At 40.8% G+C, this 22,841-nt stretch overlaps 1 protein-coding gene across 2 annotated transcripts in view; it reads right to left on the bottom strand.

The window, feature by feature from the left end:
* The window catches only part of ADCY1 (adenylate cyclase 1), a 154,328-nt gene that overhangs the window by 74,777 nt on the left and 56,710 nt on the right, over window positions 1–22,841 (bottom strand). For both annotated transcript variants that reach the window (XR_008821554.1, XM_056336916.1), the window contains exons 3-4: window positions 20,164–20,282; window positions 8,632–8,743 (exon numbers count right to left, since the gene is read on the bottom strand). Coding sequence is in view for 1 of the 2 variants with exons in the window: in XM_056336916.1 (XP_056192891.1) it covers window positions 8,632–8,743; window positions 20,164–20,282 (231 nt within the window). In the remaining variant the exon portion in view is untranslated. The remainder of the gene's footprint in view (window positions 1–8,631; window positions 8,744–20,163; window positions 20,283–22,841) is intronic.

Raw genomic sequence — 22,841 nt, forward strand, 5'->3', positions numbered from 1 at the left:
AAGTACTCCATGGGAAGGGCAACCTAGTGAAAGTCTCTTAGACTGCAGCAGTATTCAGAACAAATGCATCTCGGTGCCAAGAATGATGAAGCTATGACTTTAGATTCACATGCAAAACACTCCTTAGAACCCTGCCTTGAATCCCCTTTGAAAAGGCCCTCTTTCTGTGCTGACGAAAAGTCTGTGAAAATCATAGAATCACAAAATCATAGAATGGTTTGGGTTGGAAGGGACCTTACAGATCACCTAGTTCCAACCCCCTGCCATGGGCAGGAACACCTCCCACTAGCCCAGGTTCCTCCAAGCCCCATCCAGCCTGGCCTTGAGCCGTGCCAGCGATGTTGCCACCGTCACAGTAAAGAACCTCTTCCTTATATCTCATCTAAATCTACTCTCTTTCAGCTTAAAACCTTTGTCCCTTGTCCTATTGCTATAGACCCTGGTGTAGTCTCTTGCTGACTTTCTTATGAGCCCCCTTTATATATTGAAAGGCAGCAATAAGGTCTCCTCTCCAGGCTGAACAACCCCAGCTCTCACATTCTTTCTTCATAGAAGAGGTCTTCCAGCTCTCTGATCATTATTCTTTTCTGGACCCACGCTAACAGGTCCATGTCAGTCTTGTGCTGGGCCCCCCAGAGCTGGATGCAGTTTACTCACGTCATCTGCAACTTTCATTAATAACAAACAGTAATTTCACTTATCATCTTACTTTTTTTTTTTCCCCAGTAAACTAAAAAGATTTACCAATGGTTGGGTTTTTTTTTTTTTAATAGTATTCAAATCTATTTTAATAGCTATGCTGAATGTGGGCCACAACATGTGAGAGATTACTGAAGCCAGCTTATCAGATAAACTTCATAGCCAAATCCCGAGTGTAATGAAGTGACATGGAAATTACCGCCAGCTCCATTACACTGCCATGTTCCAACAGTGACAATACACATTTGAAAACTGTCCAGCTCATAAAGAACTGTCACTGAACCCTGTCAATTACTGCATACACGTTTTCACATTTCTTTTCACCCAGGTTTTGAGCTGTGGGTTTAAAAATTGAAACAACTGTTTTGATAACCTTTTAATGGAATAATGTGTGCAAATTCTAACTTTACCAACTCACACATCTGCTAGTACCAGCATAAAAAAAAAAAAAACACCAAAAAAACAAACTTGAAAATAAGCTAACTGCAATACTCTACAGAGTTCAATCTGGCAGGCTAATGGAGCCATATTCATTGAAAAAACAGTATAGACAGCAAGAGCTTCTATAGAGTGGTAGAAATAACAGGAAAGGAAATCTAATCTGGTTACAGTATAGGAAGTACCACAAAAAAATGGCTTGGTAGGCTCTGATTGAGGAAAGCTGGCTATCTCTAGATGAGCACATGTAATTTTGTATTTGTAAAATCAGGAGAAATTATCATCATAGAAGCCACGTCATGCATTTAAAAAATGTAGAATTATTCAGGACAGCTATAAAATGGAAGACATTTTGCATCAAATATTTTTCCTCAGTGTTATTGGCAATTATATATGCTGACCTGCAATAACCTACTGGTTCTTGCCCTACCTTTTCTGTGCATTCCCATTCTCACCATAAATTCCTTCCTTATTCCACATGGAGAGTAATTTTACAGAACTAGAAAGTTAAAGGGTTTTAGTCCTGGAGAGTGAGAGCCTATTTAACAGTCATATATGTTACTTTACTTGGAAATGAAAAAGGATTTTAGCAAGAATATTTTACACAGTCATCACGACTGATATGCATGCTTGTCTCCTTCCCAGCTTCCACCAAGTGTCCATTACGATGCCGTCTTTTTACGAAAAGCAACATCCCAGGAGAAACAAGCCTAAACCAAATACACTATATGTTGAAAAACTAAACTCTGAATTTCAGGAAATGGATATTTTTCCAGATTCTTCTGGAAACAACACAACAGAGAGGTGATATTTAAGCACCAACAAAAGTATGAAGTATGAAGCTCAGTCAGGCTCCAAACGAAAAAGTACGGGAAATCTTCAAGACCTAATTGCTGGAAATAGCCATTCCCCTCTGCTTGGCAGATTTACTGAATAATGATGGCATGAGAACTAGCAAGATACTGTATACAGCTGGTTATGAAGAAAGTAGTTTCCAGAAAGGTTTCCATTGACTTCAAGGAAATAAAAAGTCTGGCTTGAGAAGAACAAAGCTGACTGCTTTGAGGAGAGTGCTTCTGGACTCCAGTGCAGGAGGAATGGGTCCCCCCGCAGGCTGAGGACAGCTGCTCCCCTGCTGCACTGCTACACTCCATAGAACACGTCTGTGTGTGGGCACAGGGCTGCAGGCAGGACTATGTATGCAGGTAACATTAGACAGCTAAAGCACGTACCTGGGCCAAACAGTGAAGTGAGCAGGCACTTCTGGAGTGCAGTGAGACATCCTCCCTGGATGACACATTGAATTCCAGAAATACCTTTCTCTGTGCTAACTGCACCAGAAGTCAAAATGATTAGTTTCAGTACAAATGTCCAAATGCACAAATGTCCAAATGCAAGCGTCCGCAGCTGATCAGAACAATCCAACACAGCCCTATACAAAGATGCAAATCTCAGATGTGCACAGTGCAGACTCAGAAAGAAATTGGTGATATACCACAAGCATGCAAATGACGTCAAGTTATGACAGAGAATTGGCATACCAAGCAAGAGTATCCTCTTACTGAAAAAGTACCGTAAAGGAGGTTAGGCAAGACCTAACTGCGGTGGTACCTGCCCCTTTAGATGTTCCTACAATACTTAAAAGAAGTCATTAGTTCCTGATCCTACAGAGTCGCAGTCATATTCATTAAGACCACTTTAATTTAAGAAAGCTTACTTCCTTAGCTCTCTCGTGGAGACCTCTCCAGACATCTGTTCAGAATCGGACTCAAGCTTATGTGCCTCATTCTGCCCCAGTAGTATCCTGTGTCTGCACTGACTATCAAGGAAGCTTGGGAAGACAAGTCTCCTTAAAAATAGCTTTTTTATATATATCCCCCCCCTCCCCCAGTGCACACTTACCAATTTCCACAAAGGGCTGTGTGCTGTCAGTTTATATGTATGTTTTCCAGCACTAACTTTCCTGTCTTAACCAGCCCACAAAACTTTGTTTATTTTCTATTTTAAAAATACATCATAATTATCTTAATAAAGATAAAAACATTCCATAGATTCAATAGAATCAGTTTCTTAAAATGAGTGCTTCTAGGAATGGCTAGCTCAAGCACAGCAAAGAACTGGCTGTTCTTGACACAGTTTAAAAAATAAACCCAACACAGAAGCTGTTTAAAAATATTACTTACTGACTCTTTGCCTAAGGCTCAGAAGCAATGTTTTTAAGTTCAATATCTTTGAAGCTGAACAGCTACAAAAAAGCACTTCAGTAACATTGAAATTTGGAAAGTAAAATTTGTTTTAAAAGCTAAGAAGGTAATCAGAAAAGGATACTAAATTAAAATGGAAAGAAATAAAAATAGGCTCAGCCTACACACAGTCACAAAGCCTAGAGGTATACATAGCTGCAAATAGGAAGCACAAGGAAGTGGTGCGTGTCAGTCTGGCTAATTGATGAGATGCCAAAAGTGGCATGAAAAATAACATCTTTCATTCAGAATACCAAAACTAAACTAAAAGAGGGTAGATTTAGATTAGGTATCAGGAAGAAATTCTTTCCTGTGAGGGTGGTGAGGCACTGGCAGGGGTTGCCCAGAGCAGCTGTGGGTGCCCCATCCCTGGTAGTGCCCAAGGCCAGGCTGGACGGGGCTGGGAGCAACCTGGGCTGTTGGGAGGTGTCCCTGCCCGTGGCAGGGGCATTTAAACTAGATGATCTTTAAGGTCCCTTCCAATCACAACCCTTCATTGTTGCTGTGATTCTATGATTCTAGCGATATTCCTTCAAAAGAGCCTAAACTTCATTTATCCTTATCCACTTTTAAATGAAAAGTCATAGAAATCTAAGATGCAGTAACATAACTGAATCTGTAAACACAATCAATTCTCCATGTAGCGATATGCAAGCAATGTGTGAGAAAAATCTATCAAAGAAAAGAACAATTAAAGATCAAAGCTTCTCTAAAAAGCAAACCTGTTTCATTACAATGCAGGATGCTGGAGAAATGCCTTTTTTTTTTTTTCTATTAAGATGACTTCTTAAAGCTAAAATATTTTGGGTGTAGCTGAACAGTATCACAAGACAGTGGATCTGCAACTATGACAGTATCCAAGCAGGGGTGTGTGCAACTCTGTGTGATGCTACTTGAGTAACTGCGGCCTTAAGAACCCCCCTCATTCACAGTAACTCATGCCACAGCTAAAGCATGAACAGAAAAGGCACTTGAAATATACAGTGTATTAGAGTTACAAGGCACCCATGTAACTGGCCATGTGTCCAAGAATTCCCTGGGAACATAAAAACAGCACAATGCAAATCATTGTATTTCCTTAAAATTTGTCACTCCTCCAATTAAGCTGAAGAATTAAAAACTGGAAGCTAGCAATAGTGCTGAAGGTTAATTGCAAGGAATATGAAGACCTCATGCAAAGATCCGTTGTTCAGGTTCATTGATAATACGTCATGCAGAATGTCATTAGGGCAGACATCTGAGACTGCACAAAGCTACTTTTGCTTAAGCAAAACTGGAAGAAACAAAGGAAATTCAGAAATAACACCCTGAACTAAGTAAACCAAGCCTGAACAGCAGATAAAATCCAATAGAAATTAAAGCAAATTCATTCTTTTTATTCGAACTATTCATAGGCTTCATGACAAACTTAACTCACTGCCTGTGTTCAGGAAGGTGGCTTGCTATTGCTGCATACAGTCCCAAGGGAACGTCTGCACCGGCAAACTTATCCAAATTGCTTATAGAAAACCAGGGTGCTGAAGGCTGTGACATTGGAAGTACTTCAGTAACCAGACATACGAATGAACCCTGAGGTATTCATATCAGTGCCTCTCCATGTGGGTTCTCTGATGCCTGTCTACGACAAAGTCACACTCCTGCAAGAATACTAATATTGTCATTCATTTTTGTTTAGCTTTATTTTCTTGAGACTCACTTTCCTTTCTTCAAAGTGACTGACGTTGACCCATAGACCCAGAAGTTATTCAGAAGACCACAAAGTTCCTATATCAAATATGACTACCTAAGATTGTTTCTTTAAGAAACCCAAAGTGCCATTATGAAAACAAAAAATATGCCATCATTTAAAGTACTATATTCCGGTCACTTCTTCTCTTAACAGAGTTCAAAACTCAGTGATTTACAAGGTGAAATACAAGATAAGCATTTGAAAATCATACTTTCTCTAGAGACAAATAAAAAAGAAAGGACATGATAAAAGTACAAATAATGTCTACTAGGGAGAAAGAAGATCAGGAATTTTCTTTGCTCACTATTAACGGAATGCATAGACAAGCTTTCAAAGGAGTTGAATGACAATAAATTGAAACCTAAGGTTTGCCTTCAGAACTCCCTGTCACGAACTGTAACTACATTTAAAGCTACTGTGATTTTAAAAAGGTGAAGCATTTCAAAAAGAGCAAAACTATTTGCCTCACCAAACCCCCCCCCCAAAAAAAAACCCACAAACCCAAACAGCACACAGAAAGAGAGAAAAATCTAATGCTAAAAAGCATAGACCAGCTTCTAAATGTCAGAAGGACAAACTTTAGGATTAAACTGTCCCAGATCTCTCAACAAGATTCTTTTTGTGTTCATTGTGGAAGCACCTGGTTCTGGTCAGCTCTAGCTCTACTGTCCGAAGGAAAGGCTCGCTATTCCTACAACATGTCAATATGCCAAAACACCAGGACTTCCTGAGACTCCCAGGAAATATGTGCTGCCTTACACTCACTATGCTTTCCATGGTGGCGACAGGGATTTTTTTTAAGCATTACAGTTTTAAGACAGGACAATTGTTTTAACAAGGGTTGTCATAAAGCACGGTTGAGGTTGCTTCCTGCGAAGCAGCAACACCCAGCATGCACACTCACAGATCACACTGCGGTACTCACAGGGAACAAAGCTATCACCCTTTTATTTTTCTTTGTAGTCCCTGCAGTTTCCTCCTCCATCGTCCTGAATACTCCAGCACAGCACTGTTGTAAAATCAGCCCAGTCCTGTGTTTCGACCTAATAATGAATATCTAGAAGTTGTTTTAACCAAGGGATTGGAATCCTTCTGAAAAATTACACTTCTCAGCACATTTCTTGTGACTGCAGGAGACAGAACAGCAAGTCTCCCTGTACCACACCAGAAGGTGCCAAAGCAAGCTCATCCGTTCTGTCCTTAATCACACCCTGATGCAGCACAGTCTGAACTAGAAGGACAACTAAACAACAAATCTTCCTCACATAGCTGAGAGAAACCATGAGGTTTATTTTCAAATTTGGAAAAAAAAATGTGTGCAGGCTGAACAGAAAAACTAAGGCTTTTTAGCTCTTCTGCTACTTCCGATCTGCTTCTGACCTGGCAAACAACTGACATCACACTAAAAGCTGGCATCTGCCTGGTACCCTAGCTCCAGTAACACCTCCAGCTGGCTGCACCTGGCCACTGCTACGGGAGCAAGCACAGCACAGCAGCCATCTCCCTGGCTTCTGGGCCATGTGTTTCAGTGCACACACATGTGATCTGTGCCATGTCCCAGTGCTCCAGTATTATTACATTGCCTTGTGTTTCATGGCTACGATAACTACACATGATAGCACTGTAAATTTTAAAAGAGCTTATTAGATAGCTGGTTGACATTTGGAGGATGACATTTGTCGCAGCACTACCAAAACTAGCCGGCTGCAACAAGGCTTTTACCATCCCATACCAGGTTAACTTCAATAAGTAGTTCCCACACCTTGCCCCAGCACAGACACCAACCCCCCACAAGGTTTCAACAGTTCATCTAATGTCCGTGCTGTTCCTTCAACCTCTTCAGGCCGGTCCACCCTGCTTCTTGCCTCTGCTGCATCCTTCTCCTTGTCTCTCCTCCATCCAGGGCACTCTCTCTACTCCCTCTGCTTCTTCCAGGTCTCTCTTCATCCAGGGACCCTCTTCCATACCCCTTAGAGCTATTTAACTACTTAGCAGGAACCAGCCACAGCTGCACATTATCCACATCAGCCAGCCCACCGCCCCTGAAGCCAGCCCACAGCTGTATATTATCAATGTCAATTAACCCAGCTTCATTCCTCTACAGACATTCAGTAATGAAATTAAAGGAAGGAGACTGTTTGAATTCTTGAAGTCATTTAAGCTCTTGCCAATGATCATCTACATGGCAGACCCTTTCATTTCTAAGGTATATGTCTATGAAGTTCTGTGGGCTGGGCACCTGTGCTCTCTCTGAGGCACTGCCAGTAGTTCATCATCAGAACTGGTTATATAAAGGCTTATGAGAGTGTGTTACAAATTTGTACCAAAAAAGCACACCTTCATTGCATCTCCACTCAGCATCTAACTTAATCTTTTGGTTTTTCTTGGAAAAAGGGAATACACAACAATTCCTCTCTGTTACAACTTGAACATCCAGTGCAAATCAGGACATCAAACATGATCAAATGATAACCCATTTAACTAAGAAGAGGTCTTCCTCAACCCTGGCATTTCGTGGAGCAGATTTTTTTCTCCTCGTGGTCCCTGAGAGCTCCTCATCAAAAGGGAGCCATAAGTGCCAAGTGTCCACAGGCTTGAAGTCTCTCATGTAGAAGACTACATCAAGGAGAAGTGAGTTTGGACTAAAAAATGTGGATGCCGTTTATGTTTGGGGATCTGCAGAAATGTGCTCTCTAGGCTGTTGCGCAGAGTCTGAAGACAAGATAGCTAGATAGTGGAGTAGCAGAATTTCTGTGGAGGTAATGCTTCTCAGCAATGAAGGTTCTGTGGACATGGCTGGCAAACAAGATAGTTGTGATGAAGTTTTGCTTTGTTCATGTGGAAAACACATTTGCAGCATATTGTTCAATGCAATTTGAAACAAGGTGTGTGACATTTTCAGGCACATCTATTCTTCTCATTTCTTCTCAAATGCTTGTGGTACCACTAGACTGCTGGGAGTTATAGGCAAGGAACATTTTATCTCATTTTCTTTTCATGGGGGAATCTGGCACAATCTAAGTGCAATGACCAAAACATAAGCATTAGCTATGATATGGATCCCATTTTGGCTACAATAGCCTCTCTGAAAAGCTACCATCATTTCTGTAACACGGAGTGCTCTCTGTAAAGAACCAATTTTATTCTCTTCTTATTATCACAGAAACTCATTTTATGCATACTGCCAATATTCATATTTTCCATTATCCTGCTTATTTCCATGCAGAATAGAAATGTAAATATTGAAATATTTTCTTGATTTTGTGCAAACAAAACGGATGAAGAACACTGATGGCCTCCAAGGAAGGGGAAGAAAAGTGCACTTAAAAATAGTAACTTAGGCTTCTTTCCTAAACAATGAAAATAGTCTGTTTTCTCTCCAGAATATTAACAATGGAAGCTTTAGAAATTCATGACACATGGGGCTAAATCAGTCTACTACAGGTTTATAACATGGGTAACTCATGCATCATTTTGCAGAAGGGAATTTAAATTAAATTCAGGTAAGAATGTTGTACTTACTGTAGCTAATTCATCAAACTTGCCAAAGAGCTCATTCAGCAGCTTCACCAGCTCTTGGGCAGTACACTGTGATGCCAAACTAGTGAACCCCACAATGTCTGCAAACAAAATGCTGTAAGGAAAGGAAAAGACACAGAGATATCAGTACAGAAGACATCTTCACCCTCTCATTATCCTCTTTTATAGCATGAATGCGACCCAAAGCACAGACTCAAGCAAGCCTTGAAACACTATGAATAAAGTGTTAGTTGGAACAAAAATGGCAAAGATTCAGAAAAATAGGCATTAATCTCATGCTGTCAGCTGTTGTAGAGAACCCTGGGACACTTTAAATGCCTACATACATATCCTACATACCTATCTGGTGCAGATATGCAAAGCACACTATTCATGGGGTTCCCTCACGAGCACTCCAGGAACACAGAGAACAACTGCTTCTCCTCTTTACAGCTGCGATCTTCTCTGCTCAATTGGTTTCAAAGATGGTTTCAGTACTGGTTCTACAGCCAAACTGATAAATCCTGTATGAGATTTACTAAGTACTGAAATAGAGGAGTCGTTAACTAGCGTACGGTAGCTCCATGACGTGGTCGTACTGCTCCCTGTAAGGAGCTAGCATCGACTGTGTCGGGCCAGGCTTCTCGGTACCACGACGTGTGGCTCATGTAAGTGTCCAGCTTCTATCAGTGTTAACAAATTTTTTATGTCCAACAGTTTAATCTGCCTTAACAATACCTGCCCGCCTGTGGTGACAAAGGGAGATAGAAAGAAGCACAGATACTACTGTGACAGAGAGAATAAAAATTGTAGATCCTGAAACTCGAGAGACTATGGAGCTATGATTCTTTTAATTATTTAGATTTCTTCATCTGTTGGCAAAGGCCTAGAGCCCACTTCAGGAACCTAATGCATTTATCCCCAACACCCAGACTATAAATGTCAAACAAATCTTTATGCGAATGCTAACAAACAGTCCCATGCTACATGGCCTAGGTGTACTTGACATAGTGTAAAACTTAGTTTGAAAACTGCAAGTTAAATTCAGCTTTACGTACTCCCCTTCCCCTCAACAAACCTTCGCTCTATAGATAAAACAGCAGATGCTAGAAAAGCAGGACTAGCAAGTCTGCTGTTTCTCATTCACCATAACCAAGTCCAAAATCTCCCAATAAGCCTCAAAAATGAGCAAATACAACTCCTGACTCCTTCTTTTAACCCTGTTGCTAAAATTTCTTGTCCACCAGAGCACATTAGGTAACGTATCCCAACACAAACCTGACTCATCTGATGTTTAATGGCTTTAATCTACAAACAAAACCTCTGGGTGGTTGTGTCAATCCTTGGGGCAAGCTCGCCACTCTCTTCTCCTGTGAGCATGCTTTATGAGAACTTTGCTCAAGATGAACCCCACTCAGGAAAAAAAAATAGCTCTTCCATTCCTGCATTGTTTAAACACAACAAAAAGGGCTTCTTAAAATAAAGCATTCAGCATTTAATTTTACTGATTCATGTCTCTTTTATCATCAACGTGTACCAACCAAGTGATTGGTAAGGTAAAGGGCATTAACGAAGTGCAATAACGCCAGCAAAGTGCTCTGCATATTTGCCCATGGAGACCTACTTATTCTCTTAATTCTGGATTGTCATCTCCGTTGTTTGACAGCCCTAGGCTGGTCAGTTAATCAGTTAATATCAAATCATCCTCCTAAATTCCTTGAAGATTTTCAAATGTGCTTAAATGTGCATCAAAGTCTTCCATACAGTTTCCTTGATGACCCATTTGCCTTATGACCTAAATTCACATCAGAATTCGTACAGTCAAAAAAGACACAGAGGAAAACACCACAGTTGCTGCAATCCAACATGTCACACAGTTTCCAGGTTTTAATTAGATACTGTTAGTATAGAGGGGGACTGTAGATGCTACTTTATAACAACAGTTTCTGCTAGCCTCTCTGCCATTTCACCTCTCATCCTTTGCACATTCTACGTTTTGATTGGTTTTATTTTCCTATTTCCATTTTAAATATGGCAGCCCACTTTTCTTCCTGTCTAACCACATTTGCAGTAACAGTAATATCTCCTGCTGCACCAACAACTTCCACTTTAAAAAAAACAGTATTTGGGGTGGGGGATTAGGCCTTGAAGGTAATAACAATGTTAATTGTTTACCAAGGTCTTTAACATTGAAGAACATACACGTACATACATGTACACACAAACCAGAAGTGTTCAGTGTTTGTGGAGACTACGTAACAATGTCTTAACTAACAGAGCACCATTACCCTGCACACATGTACACTTACCTCAAAACCTCTCAATTAGTTAAGCACAGAGCACAAGCAATACATTCACACATTAAATTATTCCATTAAAAGGAAAGTTATTTTACATACAACTACCTCAGTAAGTCAGTATGGGATCCTTGCTAATGGATCCCAGTATGGAATCCAGTCAACGTTTAAAAAATGCTTAGCCCTCAGCATTTAATTCAAAACACTGGTAATCATACAAAGAATGAAGTCCATAAAAGTACCCACAATACATAACTGAACAAGTAATTGCAAATTTAGGTAAAATATGTAATTATTGTGTGCTGAGATACAGCTGTAGTTCAGTTAGGCTTGGGAACTATTTCATACTGCAGTTAACTGCATGTATATATTTTAAACCTAATAGAATAGGTTAGGTAATATGATTACTGTTACATTTTCTTGATGTTAAGATTTTTTTTTTTAAATCTAACTGCTTTTGTTAAAAATCTGTAACTTCTTTAACACTGTATTCTTAAAATATTCAAAGTGTAACTCCTGTATCTCAACATGGCAGAGATGGGGAAGTGTTGTGAGTACAAGCCCTGCCTTTTTTTTCAGAGAAATTCTGCTCATTTCTACCACCATGAAATGTTACAACCATAGCACCTGCTGCATTTCTCTGGAAGTAGGCTGAAATGCAAATGGCCAAACCTGATTTTTCAGCAGGGGTGGAAGGAAACGGCCAGTGGATGAGCAGAGGCTTTGCAGCCCCGAAGTGCAACTGGGATGGCGAGTCTGCTGCTTCCATGGTCTGCTGCCACTCAGGGGTGGCAGTCTTGCAGAGGGTGACCCTCCCCTCACCCACATGGAGCTCTGATATTCTAAAAACAGCATTGAAACTCATTAGTGGGTTCATTTTATTTTAACTAGTGTGCTGACCAGTATTATCTCTTGCACTTCTTCACATGTCTGTGTCCATCTCTTCCCTCACTACAAGTATTGTGGGGCAGCACCAATGCTTACTCTTTATTGTACAATGTCTAAAGCAAATTAGGGTGGTGTGTTGGTCTGTGACACAGGGTTTTGACTACGGAGTCAAATCACGCATCCAATGCAGTTAACCTTTTTTTTCCCCTTTTATGTCTTCCTCGGGATTTTGAAACATAAAGGACACAGAAGACCTTTTGTCAGGAGGTGGCAAAATCTGCCACTGGGAACAGAAAAGAGATTATAATTTTTGCTATAGCCATGAAAATCATAAAAGCACTAAAGAGAGAAATTATAAGCTATACAGTGCCAGAATTCCAGTGATATGCCTGAAGTGTTCGCAGGGCCAAACCATATTTTCAAACATATTAAAATATTTTCAAAGTCCAAGTCCCCACTTGTTTTTCACCAGAACACAAATTAACACTGAAATTCCCTTTCCTTTGATTTGGATGTATTATTCACACAAAAATAATGACAGTCTTAAATGTAGGCCATGTCTAATATATTGATACCATTAGAAAAGTTAAGACAAAGCGCTGGTGTTAAGGCACATCAATCCCTCCTGTAGAGGCACTCTTCCAAGAGCAAAGTAGCCTTGGCTCACTGTAACTTCATTGCTAATCACCATGGAGGTTGAGGTTCACATCCTCAGAGACATTAGGCTAGAGTAAACTAGGGCTACCTTACTTATGCACGAAAGAGTCCTCATAACAGTATGGTATACAAAGGGACATTTCACAGTAATTTTATTTGGGAAAAAAAAATATTACCATATACAGAAACAAGAAGTGAGAAGTTACCCATTAACAACAATTTCTGTTAATGACCATTCAGGAATATGACTCTCCCTGCATTAATTCCACAGAAATCTTAACAATGCCACTGGGGCACTGTGGTGAAAAAAAACAAAAAGAAACCCCAATCTCAATTCAACTGCAACTATTAAAGAAAGAAAAGAAATAAAAGTGGAAAAAAAGTGAAAACAAAGGACAAAGGTCACTTCTGTTTGTCCAACAGCATGGCTTGTACATGATGTATGCGTTTTCAGTGACAAGTGATGTCCATGTGGTGGCCAGCAAGGCTACGTGGTCCTTACGGTGCTAAGCCTGGTGGTGTCTCGTTGCCCAGAGGCTCAGCAATGCTCTTGTCCCTCCAGCCCCCAGCTGAGCAAAGGGACCCCGAGGACCTAGCATTCTCTTTCCTTGTGTGCTACATGAAAAACTCTTCAATCCTACGTTCGTTGAGATATTCAGCGTTTGTCCTGTAGTTTTCAGTCATACCAGGGGTTTACCAGCAAGTTCACAGGATAATGAAGTTTGGCTAATCTGGTAAAAACTTCAATCACTTTGGCTTTTTGACAGGCAAGTTATTAGCGTCATGAGTTACAACAGCAATGTCAATATTCTAATTAAAACCTAGGGGGGGAATAATCGATTATTGAGTAGAGCTTTACCAAACTTCTGCTCTGCTCTTGATTTTAAAGTCTGTGTGACACCACGGTGTTGCAGGAGCAGTGCTGTGCTGGGTTAGAGGTTTGCTCTCTCCTAACGCTGCTTTCTTGATCGCAAAAGAGGAGAGGAACCTACACCGAGTAGTACTAAAGCACAAGACAGAAGCAGCAGGACACTAGTTTGAAATCTTTCTTTCATACGGCTTGATTTGAGGTGCAAGACACACTTTTGTTCACTGGTTTTCTTTCTCAAGGTAACAGCTACGGTTACACTTTCCATGACTCAATCCCCCCCGTCGTTCCTGTAACACCTTCTGCTGGTGGTTAATAACCGCGTACCCGTGTGGCTGCACCTGGCTTAGCGCTGCCTTCCTTCTGAGGGCATGCCCAGAGCGAGGAGAAAACCCAGCCTTGACTCTAACTTTGCTGTAGCTACTTTCTGAAACTTTTGACCGGTCTCTACCCTCAATTACTAAAATATACTTAAAACGTTTGGTTTTTTGTATAATATTTTTGTTTAAATTTTTTTTGTTTGTTTTATTTAAATGTATTGATTGCTAGAGTGTGACTTAAATATTCCTAACTGAAAACATGGCTCGTCTTTCTAACATTTGCATAGTCACCTTTCTACATTTGATAGGAAACAGCTTATTTTTGACTACTTTGATAGAAAGCTATCTGATTTTTTCATTAATAATATTTAATACATAAATGGCTTGGTTTAGTTACGAATAATACTAAATGATCTCACAACAAATAGGTCTGAAACATTTTGAAATAAACATAAGCTCAAGAAGTTATATGCAACTGCAAAAGAGACCAAATTTCCAAATGAATTTCTTCAAAGGAGTTTTGTTTCCTACAGAACATGTCCTGCTATAACTTCTGCGCACTGCATCTTTCCCTCTTATCTTGGACTATTTCTTTCTTAGTGAAACACATCTAGCTTTCTCAAAAGATAACTTTTCCCAAAAACATTGAGAAAACAGCTCCTCCTATTAGTATACAGTAATTGCACTCTACAGTTATGGATGAACAGCTCCTGCTAGACACTCCGCACACAGACAACACACCTACACTCTAAAATCCACATAAATAAGACTGTACGCCCCACAGACTACTGCGACAAAGCATGTATGATAGATACTTGGATCTTAATGTGTAAATACAGACTTGTAAGTGCTGAAGGGCAGTGTTTTTCTTTTGCCTATTGGTTTCTCTCCTAATTTATTAATAACATAGACAGAAGGATTGACTGCACCCTCAGCAAGTCTGAAGATGACACCAAGCTGAGTAGTGCAGTTGATTCACTAGAGGGAGGGGATGCCATCCAGAAGGACCCAGACATGCTTGTGGACTGCATTCATGCAAACCTCATGAAGTTCAACAAGGCCAAGTGCAACGTCCTGCCCCTGGACTGGGGCAATCCCAAACACAGATACAGACTGAGGAAGGAATGGATGGAGAGCAGCCCTGCAGAGGAGGACTTGGGGGTACTGGTGGATGGGATACCAGACATGAGTTGGCACTGTGCTCTTGCAGCCCTGAAAGATAATTGTATCCCAGGATGCACAAAAGGAAGCACGGTCAGCAGGTTAAGGTTGAGGTGATTCTCCCTCTTTATTACACTTTCATGAGATCCCACCTGGAGCACTGCATCCAGCTCTGGGACCTCCAGCACAAGAATCGCATGGACCTGTCAGAGTGGGTCCAGATGAGGGTCACAAGAATGCTCAGAGGGCTGGAGCACCTCTCCTGTGAAGACAGGCTGAGAGAGTTGGGGTTGTTCAGCATGAAGAAGGCTCCAGGGAGACCTTATTGTACCTTTCAATATATAAAGGGGGCTCATAAGAAAGTCAGCAAGAGACTACACCAGGGTCTGTAGCAATAGGACAAGGGACAAAGGTTTTAAGCTGAAAGAGGGTAGATTTAGATGAGATAAAAGGAAGAGATTCTTTACAATTAAGGTGGTGAGGCACTGGCACAGGCTGCCCAGAGCATCTGTGGCTGCCCCATCCCTGGCAGGGCTCAAGGCCAGGCTGGACGGGCCTTGGAGCAACCTGGGCTGGTGGGAGGTGTCCCTGCCCATAGCAAAGGGGTTGCACTAGGGGATCTTTAAAGTTTCGTTCCAACCCAAACCATTCTGTGATTCCATGATTTTAATTTTTAATGGAGGTTTCATATGAACTTTTTTTAAAGTTACCTGAGTATTTGATTTGATATGCAAACAGGTATTTCCAACTGCTTCTGGTATACAAATTCTGAATAAAAGCAAAGCAACACTGCAGTGAGCAACTTCAGGAAATAAAGCATTTTAAACCGCAATTTCTTTCATCTCTGTCACAAACAAGCAGTTGAGCTGGTTCAGCACAGGTATACAAGCTACACACATCATTATCTCATACTCCTTGACGATCTGGAGCATTCCTGTGTTGACAAGCCCTGAGTGATCCCCCCTGTATTCCTGCTTTCCCCGCTGTGATCCCTGCGGGCAGGCATAGCCAGCGCCTGCCTGGTGGCTGCAGCCCTCCTGCAGCACTGCAGGAAGCCACTGCACCCGCTAAATCCCAGCACGGAAAACTGAGACTTGGCTTCAGAGACTGAATCCGCTCCCCAATTGCAAGGAGCAGCCCTTTTCTATGCCACTCTATGGGGCATTCAGAAGGAGAAATCCTGCCAAGTTACACAAGAGATTTAAGAGCTTGTAGGTGGCAAACATTCACTTTTAACAGCGCGCGTTCATGTACTTTGTGCACTGCAATAGTCCCGCTGCTTTCAGTGGAGCCACTTGTATAAACAAATACTCAGCAAATTAAGGAGGGGCTGTGTGCCCCGTTTTTTATTTCCACTTGGCTCATTTGGTCAATTAGACCACAACTTATAATAAGAAGAATATCTTAATGGCACATGCGGCCTCAGAAAGGAACCTGTACGGTTTGTTTTTTTTCCTTAAAGATCAATCATAAGGGAAAATTATTAATAACTTTATCTATAACTCACTGCAACAATTAAGAAAAAAAGCTTTCTCAAAAAATTCACACAGGCTGTTAAAACTAAAATCAAAGGGGTATGCATGTTTTTACAAAATAATCATTAATGAAAACTAGTTCACCGTGAAGTCTTACGAGCTCAGAAAGACCATAAGAAATGCTGCTCACAGGCGCCATGAACACAGCTTTTTGAAACACTGGAATGGGTAAGTTAAACTCTTTTTTTTTTTGAGTTCTGATGCTTTCTAGAAGACAGGAGACACCAGAAATATTTGCATATAAATAGCTGCAGACTGATCTGGCCTCAGACTGGGTCACAACAACCTCTAAACACCGCAATGATCTTTTTATTGGTAGCGTTGAATCAGGCAGTGTGTTGCCTGAAATTAATCTCTCTTCTCACAAAGCAGCTAGTTCTATTTCACAGTTGTAAAAATTAGGCTAAATGAAATTGCTGTACCAGAGGCTCAGGAAATGAGTAGCAGTTCAATGTTCACTTTCTGTTTATCTCGTGAATGTTCTTTGAGTTATGGAGCAGAGTGGGAATTTGTCTGTTAACATACCAAGCCAGCCATATCCTACCCATACATGTGCTGAAACAGTTTCATTAATATCTAATGGAGTGTGGAAAGTCCGTTCCAGAAGAGACAAAAAACAATATGGGTCGAAAGTTCCATGCAGGGCATATATTTGAACTGAAATATGACTTGAAGTTACTTAATTGAATTACAGCTGCATGGAGAGATTCAGCCAGGACTAGTATGTTTTTACAGTAGCCACCTAGCACATACATGTAATCTGTAAATTCCTCAGCCCTGTAGGGCCAGACAAGGGATAAAGAAGGAAATATGAATCATACATTACTTAATCCCACCTTAGGAAAAAGCTGTTTGTGTGTTACGAACAAGATGCCCAAGCATCACAGAAAATCTGCTCTGTTGCAGAGTTTTCACATGTAAGTTGCCATCTGGTCCTCACATCCTTCATGGCGACCTTGGCTGGGGTCACCCCGGTAAGATAACACCCATACTGTGTTGAAATGGCTCCTGAACTGTATATGGACTCCTTCCTTCTCATGAGGCACACATATTATAATGCTTGTGATTATTTTACCTTCCCAATGCTTGAATTTAGTATCCTTACTGGGCTTGTGCTGTAATAACATTAGACATGTATTTGCATGCCTTTTGCATATTGCATTTGCATTAAGTTGTTTGTTTCCATTTAGAACACATGTAACTCATTTCCTACTGTACAGCAATTCTGTTCAAAAACTTTACAAGGTAGCAGATGTACAAAAAGCCTCATTTCTTCCTCTTTGACAAAAAATAAAAAGTCATACCCTCTTCAAGATCACTGGGTAATATTCAGATGTTCCACACAAAACGTGGGAAAAGAAGCAGCTTTATCTGTAGAGTGAAGAATATGTTAGGAAAGGCCTGATTTTCATCAACTTACGACAATTCCTTTCGACCTCTTCTTTGGGGAGGTTTCATAGATAAATATATTCCGCCTTAATTACCACCCTTTACACAGGAGATATCAGAACCTGCCTGGGGAAGATTTCTTATTCCTTTTTGCACAGGCATAAATACAAGCAGAGGGTTGGAATGGACAACAACCATTTCTTGTACCATTATCTTACTGCCAAAAGTAAGGGCCTAGGGTTCTTTCTCTTTTACAAGCTGGTACATGTCCTTCTTAGCAGGCATTTTTTGTTCGCTCTATGTGAGCATTTTGGAAGAGAAAAGGGGTTTTTCTCACAAACCACAACAGTTCCCAGGCCCTTGCAAGTTCCTTTGATGGCACTGTAAGCTACCTATTCAGTGCTCTTTTATGGGTAGTATTCATTGATGCCCTTAGAACGGTCTCCAATGGAAATACAAAGTAAGTTTTAAACTGATCCCCTCTCCACACAGAAATCTTCAATTGATGCTGAAGGAGTTCAATGCTTTGTGCTACAGAAAGACAAATAAAATCCTGGGTACTAATGTGGAGGTCTGGAGTGATTTCTAACTGAAGAGAGTTATCTGTGAGCAAAATAATTTCCTCTCTTTACTACAGATCTCATCAAAGCTTGACACAAAACTGAGGGCTCTGTCCTCAGCATGAAGAGGTGTGTTTCCATTCCCTTCCAGAGGTGCCAGCAACTGCAGGCAGTCATTCAACAACTATTTGAGAGTTTGGAAAATATTTATACAACTAATGGATAAACTAGGACTGTTGACATGGTGTATCTGAAACATGCCAGTATATTTTCCCAGTCCATCATTCATTTCTTACATGGGCGTGTATATATATATATATACACACCCACTGTAATGTATTCCCCTGTTTTTCTGGGAGAAGGTGAAGAAGGTAGCTGTATGTCTTATTTTTCACATGCAAAATCTAGTGCTTAAAGACTCTTTGGTGCTTTTTTTTTTTTCTCTCCATGCAGCTATCTATAAGACTGAAACAGATGGCTTTGTTGCTGCTGAGGGGGTTTTATGTGTTGTTTGGTGGGGTTTTTTATTGTTCAGTTTTTTAATAGGTGAGGAGTGGAAAAATCATGCAGTTTACTAACTGCATGCCTACCTCCTCTTCCAGATATCTGCTGGGAGAAAAAGAAAACATTGCATTAGGAAAGGTAAAAGTGCAGCTCATTTTCTATTTTCCATTGTATAGCGTTGGCATTAAGAACTCCAGGAATTTAGAACTGTAGAGAGGCTTTTTATCTGTTTGTTTTAATAGTGGTTTTCAGAACATTTGGTGTGAAGAGCACAAGTCATGAGAATAGGGGAATGGTCTCTTAGGTCTGACTGGTATCGCACTGAAATACCACTACTCAAAAGGGAAAAAAAAAAAAACAACAAACCCCACACACTTGTTTTAGTCTCCTTAAAAGGGTAAAGCACACATCTTAGTATTGGCACCAAGCACCAGCAGCACTTCCTAGAGGGATGCTGTAGTGCTGTCCTCCACTGGAGCTTCCCTGCATCCTTCAGATCTGCAGTCACAAAGATCCTGGGGTAAAACTGCAGTCTACCAGGACCTGTTGGCAACAGCTTGCTGGGTATTTACGCAAGTACACAGTGCAAATCAAGGCAGCTCGGCAGCACCACTTACTAAGTCTGCACCTTGCTTAGGGCAAGGGTGGCACCAAGTAAACTTCTTTAAAACTGTTTCTGGTGTGGAAGTAAGGCACTTTGGAGAAAAAAGTAGCTAGAGGCAGTATGATAAACCACCACCATTCAGACAAGGCCTTTAAGGAATTTATTTTTAGGGGGAGCAGAGAACAATAGCGAATGAAAATGCACTTTAGCAACCACCAGGGTAAATGAGGGTACTTGCACAACAGTCTTTCACTGAAAGAGAGCAAGGAGTAGCATTCAGCATCAGTCAACCTCTGAGGAAGAATGCTCATATGATGGAATTTTATTTTTTAAGTTTACATTGCTCTTTCTTTCTGTATTTCCATGCTATTACCCAGAAAGTCTATTGCATTAAAAGTAACCCATCTTACTATCAGGAAAATATAAATGTGTAAAAGTTACCACGCAGTAAGTACTCCTGCTTACCCAAAATATAATACAGTAAAAAAAGAATGACTACTCATTTGAAAAAAAGCTGTCTGCCTCCCAGCACTACTATTCTAAGCCATTTGTTGATTCACCATTATCTTCTCAGAGACTATTAAGTCTTCCTAGTGTGCCCATTCTCCCCTCGGCATAAATGAAGAAACTTCACTGTACTGTCTCTTTTTTTTTTTTTTCCCCCCTCTAAGACCTGGCTGCAACTGCATGTTACTGTATTTGTACTAAATATTCCCTGCTTTAAATTATTTCACAGGCTACATCAATCCTACCTGACATTGTCATGCCTTTGAATGTAAATCTTGTGGAAAATCCTTTCAGGAGGTTTCAGAAAATCTTCCTTCATTTCCATTGCAACATTCCTAGGCAAAAGACTCATCAAGAGACGTTCCTAAAAGAAAACATAAACAACACCAGTTTTGTGGTACAGTGTGTGACAATTATTCAAAAGTTTTAAACGAGCAGACTGTACACTCTTTTCCTAACCTAGTCTGCTTCCTGAGAATTTCCGCTGCATAAGCAATAGGAACCATTTCTCTCAAACTCCTGCAGACTGTGTGGGTGTCTGTAAGTCTTCTGCACAAAAAAACCCCCCAAAACTCAAGAAACTCTACAGACAGCAAAGAGTCAGCTTCAAGAGCTGACAACTGTCCATAACGTTCACTAACATCACAATGCTAAAAATAACAACAACTTTATTGTTAGTAGCATTTATTTGTCTGGGAAAGACTTCCCAGGACCGTTTGTTATCCTTTTGTGTGTCCTTTTTCTGAATCTAATTAAAGTGCTACATTAGAAGAACTATGACAGCTAGTTATTAAGCAGTGAGAGCGGATGATAGATTTATCCACTGTCTGAATCAGCAGAACAGTAATAAAAGTACCATTTTAATGGTATCTTATCCAGCGTGGCACCATCTGTTCCAGCCATCTCAGGAATGGAACACATCAGTACGAACCCCTGGATAAACATCTTTCCTGCTATATCCACAGAGATTTTTGGCATGGGTCACTGACAGGTGTAAAGAGGACCTCTAACATTTTGGATCTTGTCAGTACTGACTATAAAGGCCTATGTAGTTTTTCCACATATTCTGGCCCATTAACACATAACACCTGAGCAGGTGTTCTTAGGTGTTGTAAGTTGTCCTTATACCTACTCAGGTTGTGTTTTCACACAGAAAACACTCACCATTTAAAACTGCAGTTCCAAGTTTAACCATCAGACCCGCTAGCTTCAGCTATGGCAACCACCTGAATGAATTCACATAACCACATCTGATCTGATTCAGGAATCCCATGTTCCAGAGAACTCAGAGCAAGGCTGGAGCAAGGAAGAGATACTCTTGGTAGTAGAAGATCAGGTCAGGGAATACTTAAGCAACCTGGACATATGTAAGTCCATGTGCCCTGATAGGACACACCTGTCACAGCACTACCAAAACCATCAAGCTACAACAAGGCTTTTACCATCCCATACCAGGTTAACTTCAATAAGTAGTTCCCACACCTTGCCCCAGCACAGACACCAATCCCCCACAAGGTTTTAACAGTTCATCTAATGTCCATGCTGTTTCTCCATCCCCTTCAGGCCGGTCCACCCTGCTTCTTGCCTCTGCTACATCCTTCTCCTTGTCTCTCCTCCATCCAGGGCACTCTCTCTACTCCCTCTGCTTCTTCCAGGTCTCTCTTCATCCAGGGACCCTCTTCCATACCCCTTAGAGCTATTTAACTACTTAGCAGGAACCAGCCACAGCTGCACATTATCCACATCAGCCAGCCCACCGACCCTGAAGCCAGCCCACAGCTGTATATTATCAATGTTAATTAATCTGCCTTCATTTTTCTACAATTCCTCTACACGTGCCCACAAGCACTGAGGGAGCTGACAGATGTCATTGCAAGGTCAATCTCTATAATCTTTGCTCAAACGTGGTGACTGGGATAAGTGCCTGGAGACTGGAAGAAAGAAAATGTCATTCCTATCTCAAGAAAGGCAAGAAGGAGGAGCCAGGGAGCTACTGGCCAGTCAGTTTCACCTGGAGTACTGGAAAAGTAGATGGAGCATCTCATCCTGGAAACCAGGGTGGCTGGACCAGATGACCTCCAGAGTTCCCCTTCTACCCCAACTATTCTGTGATACTGCTATCTGATGATCGAGAGCCACCATAATGGAGCTGCGAGACGTCACAGAAGTGCTGATCCTGGCCAAACCACATCTTCCTTTTATTTAAATGACATTAAATAAATCAGGAGCAACAATTAACACTGAGAAGAGGGTATCTGCACAGACAAGTGCTTTGTGCTGCTTGCATGCAAATACTCACCAGCCAACACCACCACACAATACTCAAAGGATTTCTGATTTTGCAGTATCTTCTGGAATGAGACACATTGAATATTTGAATATAACACCAAGGAATAAGCTCAATTTTGCAGAGCTGCCCTAGTGCTTACTTTAGAGTATAGCTCCTTCATGTTTGTGGCAGTTCATATGGACTTGAGGCTAAGCAATATCGACTATTTTCTATTGTTCTTATATGTATACTATGAATATTGCAAAGAATATGATGGAATTAAATGCCTCTTAAAGGTTTATGCAATATCAATTAGAGATTAACCAAAAAGCCTCACATATTGATAGAAAATGGTTAATTACTATAATTTTTATGCTAACTGAAGTTATTATGCTTGTATCTCTGCAGCAGAATTGTAGTTTGGGTAACCTAAATTGTGTTAAAATCCAAAACACATAGTTTTGTCAGCACTGGATGTTACAAAGCTCTGTTGCCTACTACTCGTGTCTTGCAGTTGATTTACTGTTTTAACTGAAATATACTGAGGTTGTAAAACGACCCGACCACCTATTAGACAATAAAGAATCCACACAAGAGAGAAGTCTGGACTGATGGCTAAATTCTCTGGTGGTTAAGACGGTATAAACTCCAAAG

This window comes from Falco biarmicus, chromosome 4 (genome assembly GCF_023638135.1).
Source record: "Falco biarmicus isolate bFalBia1 chromosome 4, bFalBia1.pri, whole genome shotgun sequence".
In the NCBI taxonomy this organism is placed as follows: domain Eukaryota; kingdom Metazoa; phylum Chordata; class Aves; order Falconiformes; family Falconidae; genus Falco; species Falco biarmicus.